General features: G+C 44.6%; 1 protein-coding gene across 4 annotated transcripts in view; it reads right to left on the minus strand.

Annotated features, from left to right (window-relative positions):
• The window catches only part of LOC126537803 (NPC intracellular cholesterol transporter 1-like), a 126,926-nt gene that overhangs the window by 24,978 nt on the left and 81,228 nt on the right, over window positions 1-20,720 (minus strand). For 3 of the 4 annotated variants that reach the window (XM_072287922.1, XM_072287920.1, XM_050184878.3), the window contains 11 exons: window positions 16,373-16,811; window positions 14,792-14,912; window positions 11,766-12,037; window positions 9,648-9,827; window positions 9,437-9,500; window positions 6,843-6,971; window positions 6,025-6,207; window positions 5,361-5,475; window positions 4,843-4,970; window positions 3,922-4,059; window positions 1,285-1,374 (listed from right to left, as the gene is read on the minus strand). In XM_072287922.1, the coding sequence (XP_072144023.1) occupies window positions 1,285-1,374; window positions 3,922-4,059; window positions 4,843-4,970; window positions 5,361-5,475; window positions 6,025-6,207; window positions 6,843-6,971; window positions 9,437-9,500; window positions 9,648-9,827; window positions 11,766-12,037; window positions 14,792-14,912; window positions 16,373-16,811 (1,859 nt within the window). The remainder of the gene's footprint in view (window positions 1-1,284; window positions 1,375-3,921; window positions 4,060-4,842; window positions 4,971-5,360; window positions 5,476-6,024; window positions 6,208-6,842; window positions 6,972-9,436; window positions 9,501-9,647; window positions 9,828-11,765; window positions 12,038-14,791; window positions 14,913-16,372; window positions 16,812-20,720) is intronic. The other variant, XM_072287921.1, reaches the window with a different exon arrangement.

Raw genomic sequence — 20,720 nt, forward strand, 5'->3', positions numbered from 1 at the left:
TACTGTCAATGGATGTGCTTTTGAATGATCAGATTCGCCACTGCTGCATACTGAAGCCAGACAGCAAGTCTTCAGCAGATCCACTGACAAGTCCTCTGACAAGAAGTCCACTGACAAGTGCACAGTCAGGCTGCACCATTGTTCGTCGTAGCTGCTAACTACGACACCACCTTTCCCCATCGCGGGTCTAATGTGGGGAAGATAAATTTCTGAATATGCGAGACACATTGCGAGAAAACACACATCAGGGGATGCAAGAGAGAGTCAAAACGTCCTTGAAAGATCTCAAGCAGAAAAACAAAATATGCTTGCCCTTTACCAACTAGGACTTACTGTGCGATACTACATTCCAATTAATTTGAACAGTCTCAGTTTTGCAAAATGTTGCACATATTATTTATAACAGAGCTTTTTATTAAATAAAAAAATAAGGCATTGTGGACTTCCTGAATAGTGCCAGTAAAAAAGTTGACACTGGCAGACGTATATCTCAGAGGAGAAAAAAAAATATCGTGTGGATATCATGTACCATTGGAAATCATGCCAACCAGCGCCAAGCTACACCCTCCAGTCAGCACCTTACGTCATCACCTTGCCAACCCATTATGCTACATCTCCGCCCACCATCCTCTTCTTCCGTCACCCGTCTTCTCAACACCAACACACACCTCTTCAAAGTCCAACCACCACACCCACGACCCCCACCCCCACTGATCACAGCACCTAACCCTGTTGGACACCACAAAAAATGCTTAAGATACCTTTACGGTAGCACAGAACGCACAGTAACAAGAAGTAATACGCAGTAACACAGAAAATCAGCCTCCACAGTAACCCAGTCTAACTACTGACCACAGCATCGAAACTCACTCGATTTTGCAATGAAAGTTTTGCTTTCATTGCAAAATCGATCGAGTTCCAAGATGGTCAATGATCGAGCTCAAGATGATCGAGCTCCAAGATGGTCAATTCATGCCCTGCTGAAGAGCAAGAACCAAGATGACTGTGAGACGATGTGACAGGGGCCAATGTGGCTTGCCGCCCTTCTTGCATGGATTTGGTAAGGTGAAGAGCGAAAGTCAGCAGGCGGAGCAGTGGCGAGCTGAGCAACATCCAGCCTGGCCAGTGGATGAGGGCAAAGTTTAGAGTTTACGGCATGCGAGTCGAACTACTGGAGATGTGTGGCTGTAGCAGCAGTGATTGTGACACTGGATGATGGACGATGGCGATGATGACGGACGAGGCTACAGTGACCATAGAAAATTCCTGCCCAACAATGTTTACCTGAGGCATAGCAAGCTCCTGGTCAAGGCCAACTTCAATCTTGCTTATGACAGCAATGGAGGAGCACAGCCATCCAATAAAGGCCACCATCTGAGGAATGATGCATAGACACAACAACCATCACTAACACAAGCAATCACGATCAAGAGTTGCACAAAGTGTACCCAAAGTAAGAGGCCCTGAAACGATTTTGACGATTTTCTACAAACGTACCGAGTCGTTAGAGTAGGTCCTTCTGATCATTGACACATCTAAGTGCTCTGCGTAAAGCGTGTAATTTATCATAAGGTTTTAAAAATGCACATCGCTGCCGATCGCAGCACACTGCTCGGTGGAATTTTAAGCCGCCCCTACCCATATGATGGAAATCACCCATATGACGTCAGTGTTGCGAGCTATCTGATCGGCTGACCAGGGTGCGTGATCGACAATTTTTACAACTTTACACTAAACAAATGATGTTCGTAATAGTTGGAATGTTAGTTAATTTGTTTTTATAAAAAGAAAGTAACATAAAGAGAATGCACAAGAACATTTTTTTCAGTACACTTAAGCGCTTCCGGCACACAGCAAGTGTCGTCTGCTTGTGTTACAACGTGCTCCGTTCTTGACGACAGCTCCGGCGTCAATGTTGATCTGTCTTTTCGCGAGCGCTTTGGTTTGACTTTGTTGCGTTGTGGACTGCAAACGTAGCGACTGGCAATATGTCCAGCTGCGACATTGTGTCCCTCTGCAAGCCGTAGACGAGTGAACTGGCTGCAGCGCATCGGACTGCCGCTATCCCATCGGCGCCAGGATTTGTGCGATTGCAGCCGTCACTTTACACCAGAAGATTACTAACACAATAGCGTTTCGCGAGTACACTACTAGGGTAAACGCAAGTGCAAGGGGACAGGGCCTGGCCATGTCCCCTTGCGTGTCGTTTCAGGGGATGAACAGAAGCACAAATGTGAATGGTCTGCACGGTGCAGCAACCTGGTGGCGTAGAGCTCAACCACACACGGTAGTAATAACAAAATGTATTCTTCTTTGCTGCTGGTGCAAATTTTTCGCAGGAGTGTAATCATTAACACGTTGTTTTTGTAGATGTTTAAAATGTTTTACACTTGGTTAGAGCAATATTAGCTCTTTCTTTGGCTGGTTAAGCTATGGGCCAACGGGTGGCTGGACCGTGGAGACCGATCAGGCAGCTCACGTACGTCTACGCTGAAGTTCCTTCATCAGCTTTAGTTTATGCCTCCACCGTTCCATCGAAATGTTCAGCTAGTGTGTGATTACCGGAATACCAGACACGTTCGGCGCTACGACAGAATGCTTGCAACGCACGCTGCTTCGATAGCTCTCGCTTGGGATCGACAGTCAAGCGGCTAGCGCAGAGGTATCGCGCAGGCGGGGGCGGGCTCCGAAACAACCGGAAGTGGATGATGTGACGTCGCATCGTGACGCAGAACCAGTAAAGGCGGAGCTTAGCCCCGATCACTTGGCGAACTAGTTCCGGGAGAAAAGCATGGCTAGGGAGGAGGGTAACTTGTAATCGCTTGTAGCTCCATTAATACATAACGCTTCATTTAAATTGTGGTGCGAATGTTCTACTTAAGCTGTACCCTACGCGTCTACAAAATTTGTCCGAATCGTTTCAGGGGCCTTTTAAGTATATACCGTTGCAAGTGAAATACAGGAGGCATATTCATTTCATGATGTTTTGACAAACAATAGTAAATATAACACTAATGCTGATACTAATGTACAAAGTGAATATAATACTAAATTGAAGTAACAATGACAGCAACAACAAAAAGTAGCAGTAACATCATTTGTCAGTACAGTATCCTTACTTTTGAAGCGGGAAACAGCGCTGCAAGATGAAATAAAGAAAGGACTGACAGAAAATAGACAACACAGGCACCGACTAACAACGTTGTCTTTATTGCAACAGGGCAAAACATAAAGTAAGCACAGCCTCTCCTCCCGCCCCCCTCCGCATGCGCACACCCATAGTCAATAAACAAGAACATGAACACGAAGGTTAAAGGTGGCAGAAAAAGGAGACTCGTCCGAAAAATTTCTTTGAAGACATGTCATCTTCCCTCAGCGGCAAATCTAGGGGGCACCTTCCAAGAATGCCATTTCATTTTTGTTTAAAAGGAATTTAAGGCGTGCTACCCCATGCAGCGCCACCTCTAAACTGCATAAGCTTCGAGCATCAGGCGTGCACATACTTTCCGGTATCTTCTGATGACTTTGCATGTGCAAAAATCTGGTGTGGAGCCACACTCGCCCAACTACCAACTTAGCCCAACGTCACTTACTGCTATAGTATTCTCAACTTTTCAAAACACCACTACAGAATTGAAGCTCTCTGGTAACTCCTAAGGAATAAATAGCACACAGTAAATTTTTTGGAAATAGAAGGTACCACAGTGAAACGAGAAAGAAAAAGATTTTGTCGCAGCCAATTCATCCACCCTAGAAAATAAGTATGCATTGGATACCTCCTTTGCCCACCACCACAATCGACAGTAGTACTATACGCAAGAGCCTGTGTAAAGTAATATGTAAATTTATACCAGTTACACACGCACACACACGTGCAGAGAGAGAGGGGGAAAATTGCAGATGATTTCATGAAACACTCACCACAACCACTCGTACGGAGTCGCTGAGCAGGAAGGGTGCATAGACTGTCTTGAAGAACTTGTAAAGCAGACTAGTGTTTTCAGAAGGCCTGCTCTTCTTTGAAGCCTTTATACAGAAGCATAGATCTAGGCGGTTGCTCTGAAAAAAATAAAGAGTGCAGAAATGAAAGCAGTCCTATTAGCAAGACACAAGAATAATGGCTTAAAACTTTAGAATCCCATTGCCACCAACATCAGGTTCTAAGCAATAATGCCAGAGAAAAATGTTGGCCGTTGTTTTTCATGAATCGCAAAGCTGTCCTCCTGCCATTACACAGCGGCATCTGCTCAGTAAACACAAGAGGAGAGGAATACGCTCAAAAAAAAAAAAAAAGAAGTTCCCACATCTTTCATCACATCACGAGGACAATGAGTTTTGATCAATGGCCACTACCACAGTGAAAACAGTGGTGTCAATATAGGTGCTTCTCTATTTGCTTGCCGAGTGATGTTAAGGTGATGCAATTGTACAAATCATATGATTCCATGCAAATCTTTACGGCCTCAAAGGTAATAAATATAACACAGACGAAAAGGAACAACACTTGAGTCTTTTTGAGTGCTGCTCCTTCAATTCAGAGCACCTTTCTTTTTTATATATTATAATGTAGTAAAGGTAAGGCAAAAAGGTAGTACTTTTCAATGCATATGTTTTGCCATCTTCTACGCCTTACACAGTACAGTCGTAACGTTTACAAGTCTACAGCTTCATTTGGCAGCACAAAGAGCAGCAAATTGTCTTGGTTTATACAAGCTATCACTGCAAAAAAGCCTTGGCAAACCTGGCGGAAATATTTATATAATCTGTTTACACAATACTTGGTGCTAAACGCGTCAAACTGCTCAAGGCAGCAAAGCAGCAAGCCTGGCCTTGAATGCTCACCTCTTGACGCAGTGTGTCCATAGTAAACAAGGCGAGGAAGCAGGTCATTTGCAAAAAGAAATTGATAAGCAGCGCGACACCAGCATAGAGTGCAAAGATCCGCACTGCGGGAGTTTCTGTCAAGGCACCTGCAAAAGACAATACAAAATAGTGTCAGCCGTCTTGAGAACACAGAGAAACGACACATTTATCGCACATATGTATACTGCTTCCTTTTCTCGTGAGTCAAGGAACCAGATACGCCTGATCCATGTGCTCAGCTATCCGAGTGTCTTCAGAGTACTGAAGTTTTTCAATGACTTATGGTATATGACAGAACATCTAGAGGAGGTTGACAGTTTCCCTTGTCTCCATGTTTGTCCACATCACCTGCACTGCTCCCTAATGCATCAAACAAGACTGCAATTCGTCCTAGAGACACATGAAATTCCTGTCATCCAGTCCAGTCATTCAGTAAGAGAAGACACACAGCGAAATGAAAAGCAGCGGAACAGCGCAGAGAACAGAACTGGGCGCACCGATAAAGAAGCAGGCCGACATGGAGACGCTGGACAGCATCATGCTGGGCGCCACCTCTCCAACCAGACGGCCCACTTGCTCCACCGTTGTCTCTCCTTCGCGACGTTCATCGCGCTGCAACAGCCGGGAGAAAACAAAGGGGCGAGTGATGGGTCCCCACAGGTAAAACACCAAAGCCATCACAAGTCAGTGAAATTCAACAGCTGCCTCAGCGATAACCTAGTAACTGACTCAGTCAACACAGCAGTCGGAGGACATGTCACATGAACACATCAGTGGTAAATGGACCAGGCTTCGCATGACATAACAGGGAATAACCTGGCAGCAGGGAAATCAGAAGCAAGTTTCTACTGCATCTGGATGTGCAGTTCTCGGCATGTCTGTTTACAGCCAGTGAAGGCCCTTAGCACACTGAAATGAAACATAATATGGTGGCAGAGGATGCACACATTGAAATAAAGTACTGCAATACTTATACAGCTATTTTCTTTTGGATTCCCAAATGACTGGCTCTGTCAAAAAAGTGTGCAGAACAATGTTTACGTGTTTGGCCAAGTAACAGACTTTGGTTTTTGCTTTTTGGCGAGAGATGATCGCTAGCGTCGTCTGCCGTTCCAAACAGGCATGAAATGAGGCAGGACCAGACAACTCCAGAATGCCCACCTGAAACTGCTGCACCAGGATGAAGATGTTGTCAACACCGACAGCAAGCACGAGGAAGGGAATCACTTCGACAATGATGAGCGTTGCAGCAACGTTGAAAAAGCTGAAGATGCCAAGTGCGGCCACCACCGAGAGCAGCACGATGAGCACACCCACAAGGCCGAGGGAAATCTTTGAGTCGATCTGCGAGAGGGCCGAAACAGTGCAAATATATGCTCAACCTGGGATAAATAATAATACAAATTAAAATATTCTAGTATCACAAAAAAATGTTTTGCAAAGGGCAAGCGAAATTATGATGTTATTGAGCTCCTTACTCTAGACTGAAGAACGTCCCTTTATCTTGGAAGCAAACAGAACGAAGTCATCATACCTACGGTTCTTCTTGGAAATCATCCACTAAGGTTACAAGTTTAAAAATATCAACATGAGCACATTTCATGCCCTGTCTTGTACACAAGAAGGGTAAAAAGCAGTGTACGATATTAACTTCCCCTTATGCCACGACACATACATTCTCCTCTTACATATTCATACAAGACATTCTTGTACATTATTACACATTCTCCTCTTCTAATCAGTCCTCATTCTCAAGCCTTAAGCCAACTTCTGGGTGTATCGGTAGCGGCTGCTATTTTTGTTCGATCTAGCTGTATCTTTTCATCGTAACGTAACTGTGTTAGCAATTGTTCGACATAAGGGATAATTCAATGTAAACGGGCTCGATATAGTCAGGTTCGACTGTAAGCAGGCTTGCACGCACCACAATGTGCAAAAAAAAAAAAGTGCACTCAGGTAAACAATTTAGGCGGTCTTACCAAAAGTCTACTGCAACTGTTGATGTCACCCAGTGCAATTGCGATGTACGCAAACATGATGACATAGCTGATCCCAACTGTGACGACATCCGAATGACTGCCCCGTTCGAGTTCATCTTCGATGGATCGCTGAAGAAGCAACACAGAAGCAGCTTGTAAGACGCAGCAAATAGGTTGCGTACAGATGTGTGCCTTGTAGCAGCATGCAGCAAGAGAAATGTGGACACGTTTGAACTTATGCTGTGAGCTTATCTGCTAGCACTGGTTTAAAAGATGCCATAAACTAATACAAAACAAAGCGCAATGAGTCAGTTCCTGAAGTCACCTGATAATTAAGTATTGTAGAGATAGTGACACATGTGAATTAGGAGTGCGCGAATACTGAATAGCGGATTTCGAATCAAATATCGGATATGATCAAGAAAAAAAAATAGCCGAATATCAAATCGAATATCGGAAAAATTTAATACAAACTTATATGCTTCCAAATTTTGTGTAAAAAAAAAAAAAAGCAGTGTTGGACATGCTCAGGAGGCTAGCCACGTTACTTAACAGGAATCTTGCTAGCTATCAGTAATTTAGGTACCTATGAATTGACATGCATACTCTACTTTTATTAAAGGGAATACCACATTAGTATGACTGCACTGATAACCACTCAGTTCATATACAAAGGTCTGGAAAATATTTCTTATCAATAGAATATCTGTCAAACCGAATAAAGTGCTTATTTTTCCCTCAGAAGCTGCAGAAATAGCAAAGTTGTCCTAAATACCAATGGGGTTCTCAATGGGCCATACTGTGCTTAAAGGCTATCTTTTACTGCTTAGAAAGCGCTGCTTTCCATTTCCTTCCAGAAAACGGGATGGTGTTTCCATTTTTACGGCAGGTGTGGTTTGTGCGGGTTGTCGATACCTCGTTACAAGGCCAATCTGTGCGACTGACAAAAACAGGGAATGCGCACCGCATTGCTCGGCGCCATTCCGCATGGTCGTCATGCCGACGGTAAAGAGTTCTCAAACTGGGAGGCCTGCGGAGCGTTCGCTTTTATTCGGTGTCGTCGACCTGGATGAACCTTGTACTGATAGAGATCGCATGCCGTGGGAACGCTGCACGCGCCAAAGGAACGACCCCAGCCAGGTCATTCCCCTATGTTACCTAAGTTATGTTACCTATGTTACCCCTATCTTACCCTAAGTTACCTATGTTCTAAACGTCGAATAGTATTCCAGAAACCAAACATTAGGCATGCGATTGCCAAATCGAATAATTCGTAGGCTTACTATTCGATTCGAAATCGAATAATCTAGTAGTATTCGCACACCCCTGGTGTTAATGGCATGGCAAATCTTTATTTGGTAAGTGTTTCTCACCGTATAACAACTGCTGCAAAGTTATCGCTTGGCAGAAGACTCTGCACAAGATGCCTAGTAAGCGCTAAATTTCGAACACGTGCTTTTGGCTGTTCTATTCTTCACCTTCGATATAACATGACAAAATGAATGGCATTTGACAAGTGAAACAAACTGACTTCTCTACGCGGGAAAGCATGTGGATCAGAAATTTACTTGAATAAAGCAGAGTTTGAACAAAGAGGAACCCCTATAAAGGGCAACTCCGGCAAGTTTCTTTACGTCAGCTGACCTTAATAAAATTTTGAATATACATTCTCTTTCACACTGATTATCTGTGCTAGATGACATGACTGCAAGCCATTTAGTCTTCCTGAAAATGACTTTGAAAGATTGGTTGAATGCTCCCTATTCGTGCCCACGAATGTATGCCTTTATACAGGCCACCCTGTATTCGCGACGTCAGGGACTACACTGCCCCTACGATCAGGAACGACAACGCTGGCTCCTTTTTCTACGAGACAACGGCTGAAAATAATCATTTTTACAAATGTGATAACCGGTGCTCCTCTTCCTTTTGCCGCAGCACAATGCATTGAGCTTGAGCATGTCAGCTGCCTCGCGTAGCGGCGGTTCAAAACAAAACGGCGATCCTACAGCCCTCATGTCGTCGCTGTAATGCCTGCCATCTAGTCCAAAAAAGCTGGAAATGCTCTTATGTTATCAAAAGACATCGCCAGCTTCGCTGTTTTGACATTAGCACGACATGTACTGCGTGTTTAGCACATGTTCTGCGTGTTTACACAACGGTACTGTAGGATCAGACTTTATAGACGCATTGTGACGTCACACGAAGCAGTTACCCGTTTTCGTTTCAATACCTTGTTTATTGGTTATTTAAAATTATTAACGAGTTTCTAAGTAAACTCAACCACCCCACCAGTGACAGGACTACAAATTCCATTTGAAGGTGACCACATTCTAAAATGGTTAAAAAAATGCCGGAGTTTACCTTTAAATATAGGGCCTGATCAAGATCAATTGTGCTATATAGCGCGCTAAAATAAAACCATCACTGGGCTCACATTGACAATATTATCACTACATGTGCTGGAAGAAGCCTAGCTTCTGTATAAAGGCCAAGAGCAATACTATAGCGCCCTGTGTGCCATTTGCTATGGGGGAGAGGAAAAACATGAAGAGGTGAGCTGAGAAGAATGGTCAAGGTGTCTTTTTCCTTACCTCAGCCATGAAGGCAACAGTCATCAGTTCAGAGTCATTGTAGCGCTTCATAAGCTTGATGAACCTGAAAAACCAAGTAGCTCGTCACTCCAAAGCAAGCCCAACTAGCGTAAAGGGAAACCACCGCCAGGTAATAGAGAATAGGATTGTTGTCAGCTGGCTACACATTAAGCACACAGGCATTTTGCTACATTACAGGTGCAGTACTCACTCCTTCTCCCAGGCAAGCGCTGGGTACTTCTTCACGTCGTCGTTGTAGTTGGTCACAGGGATGGTGATCACCAAAGCAGTGGCCAGATGGAAGTCAGTGCCATTGAATCCGCCCAACACAAGAGAGATGTCGTCGATTGGTCCACCGTATCTCGCAAAGCAGCCCATGTTTGCAACGTTTCTGCATTGGCACGGGAGAAGAGCACGAGAGTGAGACAACGGACGCACACTTTAGAGGCCAGCAAGTAGTACATTCCAAAAAATCTGACGTAGAGATCAATTAAATGATAAAAGTATCAGATGTGAAGAGAAGGTAAACTAGATAAGAGGACTGCAGACAAAAGATAAGAGGACTAAAGACAAGGAAAACAATGCGGCTTGATGATCATGAAACAAGAAAAATAAAGCACGAGTCTAAGATGCAACTTATGTTTTTCACTATTCTCAAAGCTAAGTCACAACATGAGCTACAGTCGCTGACCGATTTTCCGGACTCCAAAAATTCGGACATGCCCGATTATTCGGTCAGCTTCGCGGCACCACCATTCTCCCCATAGACCATAATGTATAACAACTGCCGAAAGTTCGGACACCTTGCAACCTCTCGTCTGATTTTTCGGACACTCCTTGAGCCAACTTGATCGAGGGCATCATGCACAGACTCTGACCGGCGCATAGTTCGACTTGCTGAACGCCAGTTTTGTTTTGAACGGAGCCTCCTTGCTGCCCCACGAAGTGGCGCTACTGGAAATCCCCGCTCATCATCATTGTTTCTGCCTGGTTCGATAGAGTGGCTGTACAGCAGTTCCGGTTTCAGTTTAGTAAGCCATGTCAAGACAATCCAGCAGCTGATTTGTTTCGCGCACGACGCTGCGAGTAGGCCACATTTTTCGTTTGTGCGATTGGTGTCGGCACGGTGGTGTTTGCTTTGTGTGCTGTGTCGAGGTTTCGGTGATCCAACGCGGCGTACGGAAACATCGCGTCAAGTGTCTAATGGCGTCGACAGTGCCTGCGCAGACGGCGCTGGGGAATGCCGCCAAGCGGGTGCCGGGAGGTCTAAGATTTGTTGCCTTCCGATGTGCTCCCTACTGACGCGGAAAATGTTCTGCCGAGACCTGCGCAGTGGTTGCATTGCAATTCCGGACACCGTCTCATTTGACAGTTTCACAGGTGCTGACACTGCTGTACTGACATGCGCAGAACTCGGACGACGGCGAGATCATTCGTCAGGTTTCTGCTGCACCGCCGGACGATGACTCCGAGTCGGAAGATGACGCACCATGTGCTACGCTGCCGTTGCATGCGGAGCGTGCACAAGCAGTGACTGTGCTTTCAGCCGCCTATAGTGACCGTACGACTCTCTCCGAGATTCAGGCTTATCTGATTGCGCGTAAACGGAACAGCGTGCAACGGCGCACTCACGATTTCTTCAAGCCTACTGCCGAGCCCGAATAAGTGCGTGGAAATAAAGGATTTCATTTTTTTTCTTAATCTGCTTTTTCGGACACCTGTTTATTCGGACATTTCCGCAGTCCCCGTGAGGTCCGAATAAACGGTCGGTGACTGTAAACCAATAAATATAATGGCTACCATAAGTGGCAAGCACATGAAACCTACTCCCCAACAGTGAAACATTGTTATGCAACAGCATACATTCCACATGGTCACCACCTTAGATTTAAAAGATGTGAACTATGTAATGTGTCATGTGTAGTGTAGTTGTCAAGTTTCACATGTCTTGAAAGAAAGAAGCAGAGAAAATGAAAAGAAGGCATGATCTTTTCAACATTGAAGTGCTCCATGCAGTACTACTGTAATAGTTGCCATTTGAACTAACGGCTTCCTCCTCACCTGATACAACATTTCCTGGCAAAGTCTCTGCCAACAGAACACTCAATATCTGCTCGATTCTGCTAAATAATTCTGTTAATGAGCTAACGTCCCATATGAAGACTTGCACATGAAATCTGCCCCCAAAGAAATAATGTAAAAGAGCACATTTACCACTAAACAAGCCAATAATTCACTAGATCTAGCGAATTCTAGCATGAGATCAGCTAAAATGGGCACGCTGCTTGCAAAGCAATCAGGGTTAATGTTCACCAAAAAGAGTACATACTTGCTGCAGTTGTCAAAGTGGTGAAGGTAGGAGAATGGATCTATGCCGTCTGTCATGTTCAACTTGTCAATGCTGTCCTGGAAGTAGGCGAACACACTCTGCACTGAACAGTTCCTGTTCAGCGGCGCCAGCGGAGACAGACAGACGTCGTAGATGGTCACATTCTTCAGATCCTCCGGCCTGTACTTCTCCTGTTCACCCTCGTGCAGAAGCATACCGTCGGGGCTCAGTTTTCCGATTACCGCCTCGACAGCCAACTGCAGCTTCAGAGCCTGCAATGCACAGCGTAAGAAAAATGTAGTCTGAAAGCTTCAAGAGCATCTTACCAAGTCTACTTGAGGTAGCATTTCAGCAACTTGCTACATGGCTGGTCTCAAACTTCACAAGGCAGCAACCACACAAAGCCAACAGACAATGAAGCCAAGAAAAACGTATTGGAAATTGACAATATTTTTTAACTGAGATGCGAAATAAAGAAAATGGAAATGAAAAGTGGGACGAAAGCACAGGCTGCTGCAGATGGGAGCTGAACCTATATCTTCCACATTACAAGTGCAATGCTTTACCATTGGTCATGGCGTAATGGGTTCCAAACAGGCCGCACGAGAGAAGGGGAAAGACAATGACATCACTGTCTGTCCTTCTCTTGTGCACTCCATTTGGCTCCTATTGGAGTTCAGGTTTGCCAACGAGCTAGTCCGGTGGCTATCCCGACCACATTTCTGGGTACTTAAATCCCAAACGCTTAGGATTTACACAAAAGAAATGTGACTGACAAGCATTACCATACGAACCACCAAGTCTTTGGGTTCTTAGGAAGTACAACCCAAAGTATGAGCCGATAAAATATGATCAGGTGTTGTACAGGCGCCGACAAAAGTAGTATACTCCACGCAGATTGCTACTGCAGCGGCGTCGCTCGGCATTTTGGCGAGCTGAAGCACAAAACATTGACACGAGTCAAGCGACATGCCTGCAGATAATAAAGGGCACCCATTGGCTGTCTCGATCCCAGATGCTGCCTGTAGATGGCGTTGTGATGCAGTTTGCTGTATTTATGATAACTCAAAGGGAAGCTCATTACTTTTCGAAGCGAGATCGGGATGCCTTAGAACACGCACCTATAAAGAGAGATATAAGAAGGAAGAAGAAGCATGTGCTTGCTGTGGTAAAGCTAGGGAAACGACGGAGCATATTTTATTAGAATGTGAAGACGTCTATCCAGCGGTCGATTTAGGCACCACTGGCCTCCTTGAAGCCCTTGGGTTCAGCGGGAGCAGTGGTAAAGCAAACAGGTCTGCAATAGACATCAGTAAGAGGCGATTGGAGGATTGGTGGAAGAAAAGTAGGGAAACGACAAAAGACGGAGACGTACAAAAGCACAGTTCGCAATAGGGTATCAGAAAATTTGGACGTGGTAGTTCATAGTGGGGTTTTTTTGTTTTTTCATTGGTTAACCTAGGTAGGATATTAGGCAGCATAGTAGCAAGAGCTTGGTGGCGAAAGCTACCACCCCGTTCCAAAGGGGACGCTCATAACATCCATCCATCCATCCATCCTGTAGTGTTCCTGTATATGCTCCCGCAGGGAGCAGAGTTACGCATAACTTTTCCGGCGCCGCTCGCACCGCTATTGGCCGAGCGCGAAAAATGACGTCAAATGATCCGCGCCGCTGCGAAGCCAACTTTACGGGCGCATCGCTGACTCATGCGAACTCGTCGTTTCCGTCAGTACCATCGCCATTGCAATCAGTGGACCGTCGATCGTGCGTTCAGAGGAGCAGCTAGAAGCTCTTGCATCTTGAATCTTTTTCTACTCACAGATTTGCTGCTACTAAATAGTAAGTACTACTAAATAGTAATAGTAAATAAAAGTAACTTAAAATGTGCACATGTCAGCATTTGAAATGCGCTTAAATCTGTGTCTGCAGCGCATGTATCGAAAACGTGCAGCTGTTGTGAACGATGGTTAGTGATAAATGGCGCTCTGTTAACGGTCACTGACATAACTGCAGGCATGATAGCTCTCTTGGCGACGGTCATTAATCGGCTGGTTTCGGCAGCCAAAATGCGCTAAGTGTCCACCTTACGTGTGTGAAGTTCTAAACACTCTTTAAAACATTTCTTGCTTTCTGACCATGATAAGACAACTTCATATGCATGCTGAAAATCATTGCACCGCTTTTTGTGGCAACGTACTGCACGTTTGCGAGCGAACTTTGGAGCTGTTCGAGCCAAGGGAATACTTTATTTTGGGGAATTGAAGGCGGTCCTACCCCCTATTTGTACGTTCGTGTGTGTGTTTGTATATGCGTGTTTACATAGGTACATACAAAGTTTCCGTTGGTTGGAAGCCCACCCCCTCCGGCTGCACGAATGACTCGTTCGAGCTTAGCCTGTATTAAGAAGTGCCCTTTGCTAAGCGCCTGCGAACAATTGGCACTTGTAGCTCGCGACCACTAGAAAAAAAGGCGGAACACCACGCGGCATTTGGCTCCTGCGCGCGCGAGGAGTGGCTTTGCTGCAGAGCTGGATCACGGCGGCGGACCTATGCGCAACTCTGCTCCCTGCGGGAGCATATACAGGAACACTAGTTTGCTGTTGCTCTGGCTCCAGCTGCGTGGAGTATGTGACTTTTGTCGGCGCCTGTACCTGCTGCCCAAGCACTGTTCTGTCTACCTCTCAAACACTTCTGCTCTCTCTCTCTCTTTTCATTCCCCTACTCCTTCCCCCCATGCAGGGTAGCCAACCAGAACTACCTCTGCTTAACCTCCCTGTCTTTCTATGCATCCTCTCTCTCTCTCTCTCAAACATTTACTGTAGTATGAGCTGCGTAAATGAAACAGCTGCATGACTCAATTTCTAACTTACTGACATAGTCGCATCGTCAACTATGAACCGTAGTCTGCTGAATCTTGCGCTGTATCTTCACTGAACAATCGTAACACTTTTGTTGAGCTTAGAGAAACACGCCTTGCACCCACAAGTTATTATTTTGAAAGAAGAAATATGATCATGAAGCACCACCTCCATCATGAAGTTCTTTTCAAAGGCCGGGCCGTATGTCGTGTTTTTGTCATTCTTCTCCACAATAAAGAAGTCTTGGGCTTTTGGACGCAGAATGATTTGCTCCACACGGTAGAAAGGACTGCAAAAGAAATCCATATATATATATTCACGTGTCACTCAACACATCACCATCCATCCGTTTATATGTCATCCATATGTCAATCAATATATCAGCAATGCCCCTGCAGATCACTCGTCAGAAGATGAAAATGGCTACATTGTGACAACACCTGAGCCACTCCAGGCACATCCAGATGATGCGAACCACGAACCAAACACACAGCAATCTGCACATCTACAGGCTCTATGAAAGGAAGAACAATTTGCTTTGTGTTCATACGTGTTAACAAGGGGCCCACAGATAAGGGTGCAGAAATGTCAAGCCTAATCTTTGCATGTCTTCTATAGCTTGGCGAGTGCTTCGTTTGATTAACTTGCTATGCGAGACATGAATAAGTAACGTACATTGAATTATGGAATTTTATGTGCCAAAACCATTTTCTGATTATGAGGCACGCCGTAGTGCAGGACTCCAGAAATTTAGACCGCCTGGGGTTCTTTAACAGGCGACCTAAATCTAAGTACACGGGTGTTTTCGCATTTCGCCCCCATCGAAATGCAGCCGCCATGACCGGGATTCAATCCTGCAACCTCGTAATATATACGAATCTCTTGCCTGTCTTTCTGCCGATTATTTTACAGCTCAGCTGGACATCCACACCTGCCAACCTGTGAAACTTAATATTCATAAAAATTCCATGCACACCGAATGGAGAAAGAGGGGAGGGGGGAAATAACATGCATTTTTCAAAATCTTACACTAAGCAGCCACTTTTTATGGGATACATATGTACTTTATTAACAACGATTTACGTTTACACATAGCATGCAAACAGCTGAAAACTTGGAACAGCAGACACCAACAACCAACACATTGTTATTTAGATCACGGAGACTTTTTCAGCAAACTTGCTGTTACCAATTTTGCCTGCTTCAGGGCCTTCTGAATAAACTTCCTTCAAGAAGGTACCCTTCTGGTGTCTTTTCACCATCAAAAGACTGTCAAGGTTACGGTCAGAGACTGAAAAGCGTTAACTTTATGACAAATAATTTTTTTATAAAACCTGATAAAACATTTGTAAAACTGTAGAACAGGTCTGTGCACCTGGACATCATGAAAGGATGTCAAATAAAGGAACAGAGATGAATTTGCAGACTTCATGGAAAATTCGGGGCAGTTGGCAGGTATGAAACATCCGACTCTGTTGCACCCTAATACATGTATGCAGTCACTAATAGTAGATACCCACGTTGAATCGAATCGCTTATTCAATCTCACTGGCACCGAACTGTGCCACGAGTCGTTAGTGCGTGGTTCACTTGCTCACGCCATGACTTGGTCCAGCTTAGCCAAGTCACAATCCATCTGCGGAATGAATCGGCGATTCGGTCCGCTGTGTGGATCCACACATAGGAAAGCAAAGAACCACTCAGAACAAAGAACCGGGTTGAGGCTATTGCCAGCGGAAGTAGTCTCACCCAAAGTGAGAGTTGAAGTAGTTCATGTGCTTGCGGGCCAGACTGCTGTGGGACACCCAGAGGTCAACCGGGTTGGTAGTCACAGTGAACTTGAGAAGACCCAATGAGAGGAGCACGCTGACCGCCAGGGCAGCGACCAGCACCAGGTAGGGGTTACGTGCCACGAACAGGCCCCAGCGGTGGAAGCCTGCCTGCAGCAGCTGCTCCATGGTTGCCCCGAACGAGGAGAGCGTGCGCACGTGGGGTTCCTCGCCAGTGCCGCCAGCGGCCACCTTGGACACTGCAGCATCACCGTTGGCCACGCCGTTACCGAGCCCATTAACGACGCCATTGATGATGCCGCCGTCCGCGGCATCGCCGGAAAGCGGGGAGGGGCGCAGAGCGATGGGCGAGCCCGGTGGGGAGTGGCTCGGAGAGTAAGGAAAGCTTTGACCACTCACTGCAAGCGATTAATGGAGGTGGCGCCACCAACACCGGTCAGTGAAACTGCGAGGCCTGGATGGGAGGTAGCAGGGCACGCAGCCGAACCACGATATACCAAAGTTGCATTCAACACAAAGATACCTTTGTTGACAACGGCACCAACAACAATAATTTTGGTCTGTTGGTACGTACTTGGGCGGAGGAAAACGGCGCTTTTGAACAGGACAAGAGGAGACATATGCAAAAGCGCTCACTATCAACCATAATGTTTATTTGTTGTGAAAGGCTACATATACGTGGTTATTACCAAGTGCATGAAGTCAGCACATGTTCACACATCGCAATCAGGATAGGAGAATTCTTTCCTAAGAAAATAAGTGCAATGCGTAAATGTGTTCTGATCTTGTACACTTGGTGATGATCGTATAGTATATGTAGTCTCTAGCAATGAATAAAAATTATGGTTGCCAGCCAGCACACGTGGTACGTCGTCTCCTCGTGATCAATGCAAGAGCATTGTTTCCTAGCCCAAACACCTCTGTTATACACGATATTTGTTACGAGCATATTGTGAGTACTGTTCATACCTTCATCTATACGTATCATCACCACTGGGTGTGTTGTCTTTCTCGCTCTGGCAGGTTCCAGAATAAAACGGCTGCCTCAGAATATTACTATTCCTTACGTGCCAATATAAGCAAGAAACTTTTTCGATTTACTTTGTTACAACCAATAATATGTTACATTAATGTTCGTCTTATCGTAGGTCGGCTGTACGAAGGTGGGTTCCAGAGGGCCGGAGCAATACAGACAAAACATGCAAGGGCCACCAGAGCAGAAAACACCAGAGTTTATACAGACTTTGCACTGGAGCGCAGCCAGGTTAAGTGCACTGGGACAGAATTTGACAGATGGTGTCATAAAGCAGCTGAAAAGCAACCAACTACAGATGTGCAAGTGACGAAAAATTTTCAATAGATAATTAAAAACATTGTAATTTGACTAGGCTGTTCAGCTGAACAGCTGCCCCCCCCCATATTTAAACTTTCTACTACATTTTCCAAATAGTTTTGGAACCATCTGCACTGACATAGGAATAAGTGAGACATATTTGAAATACCGTAAATAGATGGTATATCTTCCGTTGAAGTCTGAAACTGGTGGATTAGAAATGTACAGCCAGCCAGTAGGATTACTATTACACTATCCAAAAGGCTAGCATCTCATTTCAGAATTCTTCCATAATTGTTTGAAAACTGTATATTCAGTGTGCAAATCGCAATTTGTAGTGAATCTAGCGTCATCGGTGCTAAATTCATATTCGATTTGGTTCCATCCATGTTTTATGTCATTCTTGTCAGATTGCCATAGCTAGCGTAATAATTGTGCTCAACTGTACCCTGTATTACAAGACTCCGCCTGTCCCTCTTGCTCACATTTCCCTCACATTCTGCCACGATTTCCCTCGTAGGCATGACTTCGTTGGGTGCTCTCACTAGCGAGCAAGATTGGAAAGGTTTTGTTCTCTTCAGTGTCTTCTGCTCTGTGACGAAAGTCAACATACAAATAACGCTAGAGTTTGCACAGTTCTGACAAATGTGATTTCCATTGTTATTACAGGTTATTCTTCCACACAAAGTTTTAACCATGTCATGGCTGGTTAAAAGTGAGCTGTAGCAACAAGACGACAAAAGGAAAGACTCAAACCTCACGACAAGTTATTGCAGCAGAGTTGATAGACAGTCCCTTAACTAGGTCGCACAGAGCACAATTTGTACTAGGCTCAAGTAGTTACAATACCGCAGCAGACTATGGCAAGATGTGGAAGTTTTGCCTCAACACACAATTCCCAAGATTACTCTTGCATCCTTGCCTTCAGCGCACGACAAACAGCTCGACTAACACTATATGCTATATGTTCAACACTGAGGACATTCTTGCGTATTGGCTCTGGCTTGAACAACCATTGCAATATGCAAAGTTACGCAGTGTGCCAATAACCAGGGTGCGAGCACATGAACCCACATGAACGCTCATCTTGCATTAGGTAAGCCCTTGACCGTGTTCTTTGAATCACTTAATCCCTTAACACTTAATCACTTAATCACTTAACACGCTAACATGCTACAAGAGCACTGCCATCAAATAAGCTAAGCTCCTGCTACCAGTGAACCTTGCATGGTAGGCTTTACAGAAAGCATACAAGCAGAGCTTTCAGACGTTTAGGTAGAAGCAATTATGGCGGTAGGGGAGCAAGAATGTGAACTAAATAGCTGTGCTGCCAGCATACTAATGAATAATTTCAGGGAGATATATGTGCAACTTTTAGCAGTTGCAATTTATAGACAAGGTTCGAGGGCTATACTGGACTCATCACCTTTATTAAAAAGTGAGGATGTCACAGAAGGCATTTTGAAGAATGAGTAACTAGTGGACTGGATTGGAAGAGAGTGCCACAAAAACTGCAGACTACTTTAAGGGGGGACATAGGTTTCGACCAAAAAGCTTTAGAAATGTTTATTCTTCAAGCTAGGGTGCTGAAAACTTTTACACACATGCATGTAGCTTCATGTGCTTATTTCAAGTACGAGGTTAATTCCAGTTTATAGCATTTGGTTCTGATCTTATGCAAGCTTTAACTTAACATTCCAGGAAATATTATTTTAAAAACTAAGTTTCTCTGATTTCACTAAACAGGGTATCAATGGCTTCTGCACAATTCAAGGAATCGAGTAAGACTAACCTTATCGCTCTACCACAGAAAAATAATTTGGAGACTTTCAAGTTGAGACCCAGATGAATGCTTTTCTGAATATGTTCTTCAAAGTCCCGCAGCTCTTGTTGCGAGGCTCCAAAGAACTGCTAGACATGCAATTAACTAAATTGCACGTTTAGCGAGGGAGACTGTGTTGAGGACAAAAGGTAGCAAACATGCATATGACCATTTCCTACTTCACCATTCTGAAGCTGGCAATTAAAATATTTTAAGCTTGAGTACTCACATTCTCTGAAGGTCGTGACAAAGCTTGTGCCAAGTGAATACCTCTGAGGTTTGCTTACCTCCATAACCCCAGAGGTAAAAAGAGAAGTATGAACTACTCATATTTTACTTCATGTGTGATGCCATGTTATAATATTGCCCGTGTTATAAAAATGTTAGTCATTAAATTTTGCAACATGTCATATGTGCAGAGTGCTTGTTTTGCAAAATTGTGCAAGTGATAGAAGTATCTGCACAAATGTTTCACTGCTTGCAAGCTAGACCTAACATCACCGTCGTTGTGACAATATTGATATTCACTGTTCGTAGAACTATCTACAGAAGCGATACAGCAGTATGAGGTGCTGTTAGTCCGCAAATACTGAGCACATCTGTAATATATACAAATGTATGGTTTTATTGTTGCTGACCAAGTTCCCATTCACCCATACAAGCACAAAGTGCTTGGGATGCAGTACTGAGTGTACCTTAAAACAGGGTGCTAGGCATAGAGCATTGTCATTAGGATGCTTTCTGTAGTTTGACTCCAGGAGATCTCCTTGTACAACGCAATAAAATTTTTGAAAATCTGCGCACAGTGTAACTTTTGCACGGAAAAGCAGGCATTATCGCATTTACACATTTAAGTTATTTGTCTAAATGCACCTGCCTTTTTTTGTTTTCTACAGGAATCGAACGTGTGAGAACTGACAGTGTAGAACGACTTGTAACGGTGGGAATGGTTGCTTTCGTTGTCTTTTCTGATCATTTTGCGTCGGCATTTTCTGATCTTGGCTCCCACCACAATGGCCAGCCAAGCATTAAGCAAACAAGCATTAAGCGAACAAGCCTCGAGCACAAAAGCAGGCACAAAATAGCACACATAAAAGGCAACACAAAAGAAACATGCAGACTGACACAAAATCAACACAGATTGTTCCTTTC

The sequence above is a fragment of the Dermacentor andersoni genome, chromosome 4 (assembly GCF_023375885.2).
Source record: "Dermacentor andersoni chromosome 4, qqDerAnde1_hic_scaffold, whole genome shotgun sequence".
Lineage (NCBI taxonomy): Eukaryota > Metazoa > Arthropoda > Arachnida > Ixodida > Ixodidae > Dermacentor > Dermacentor andersoni.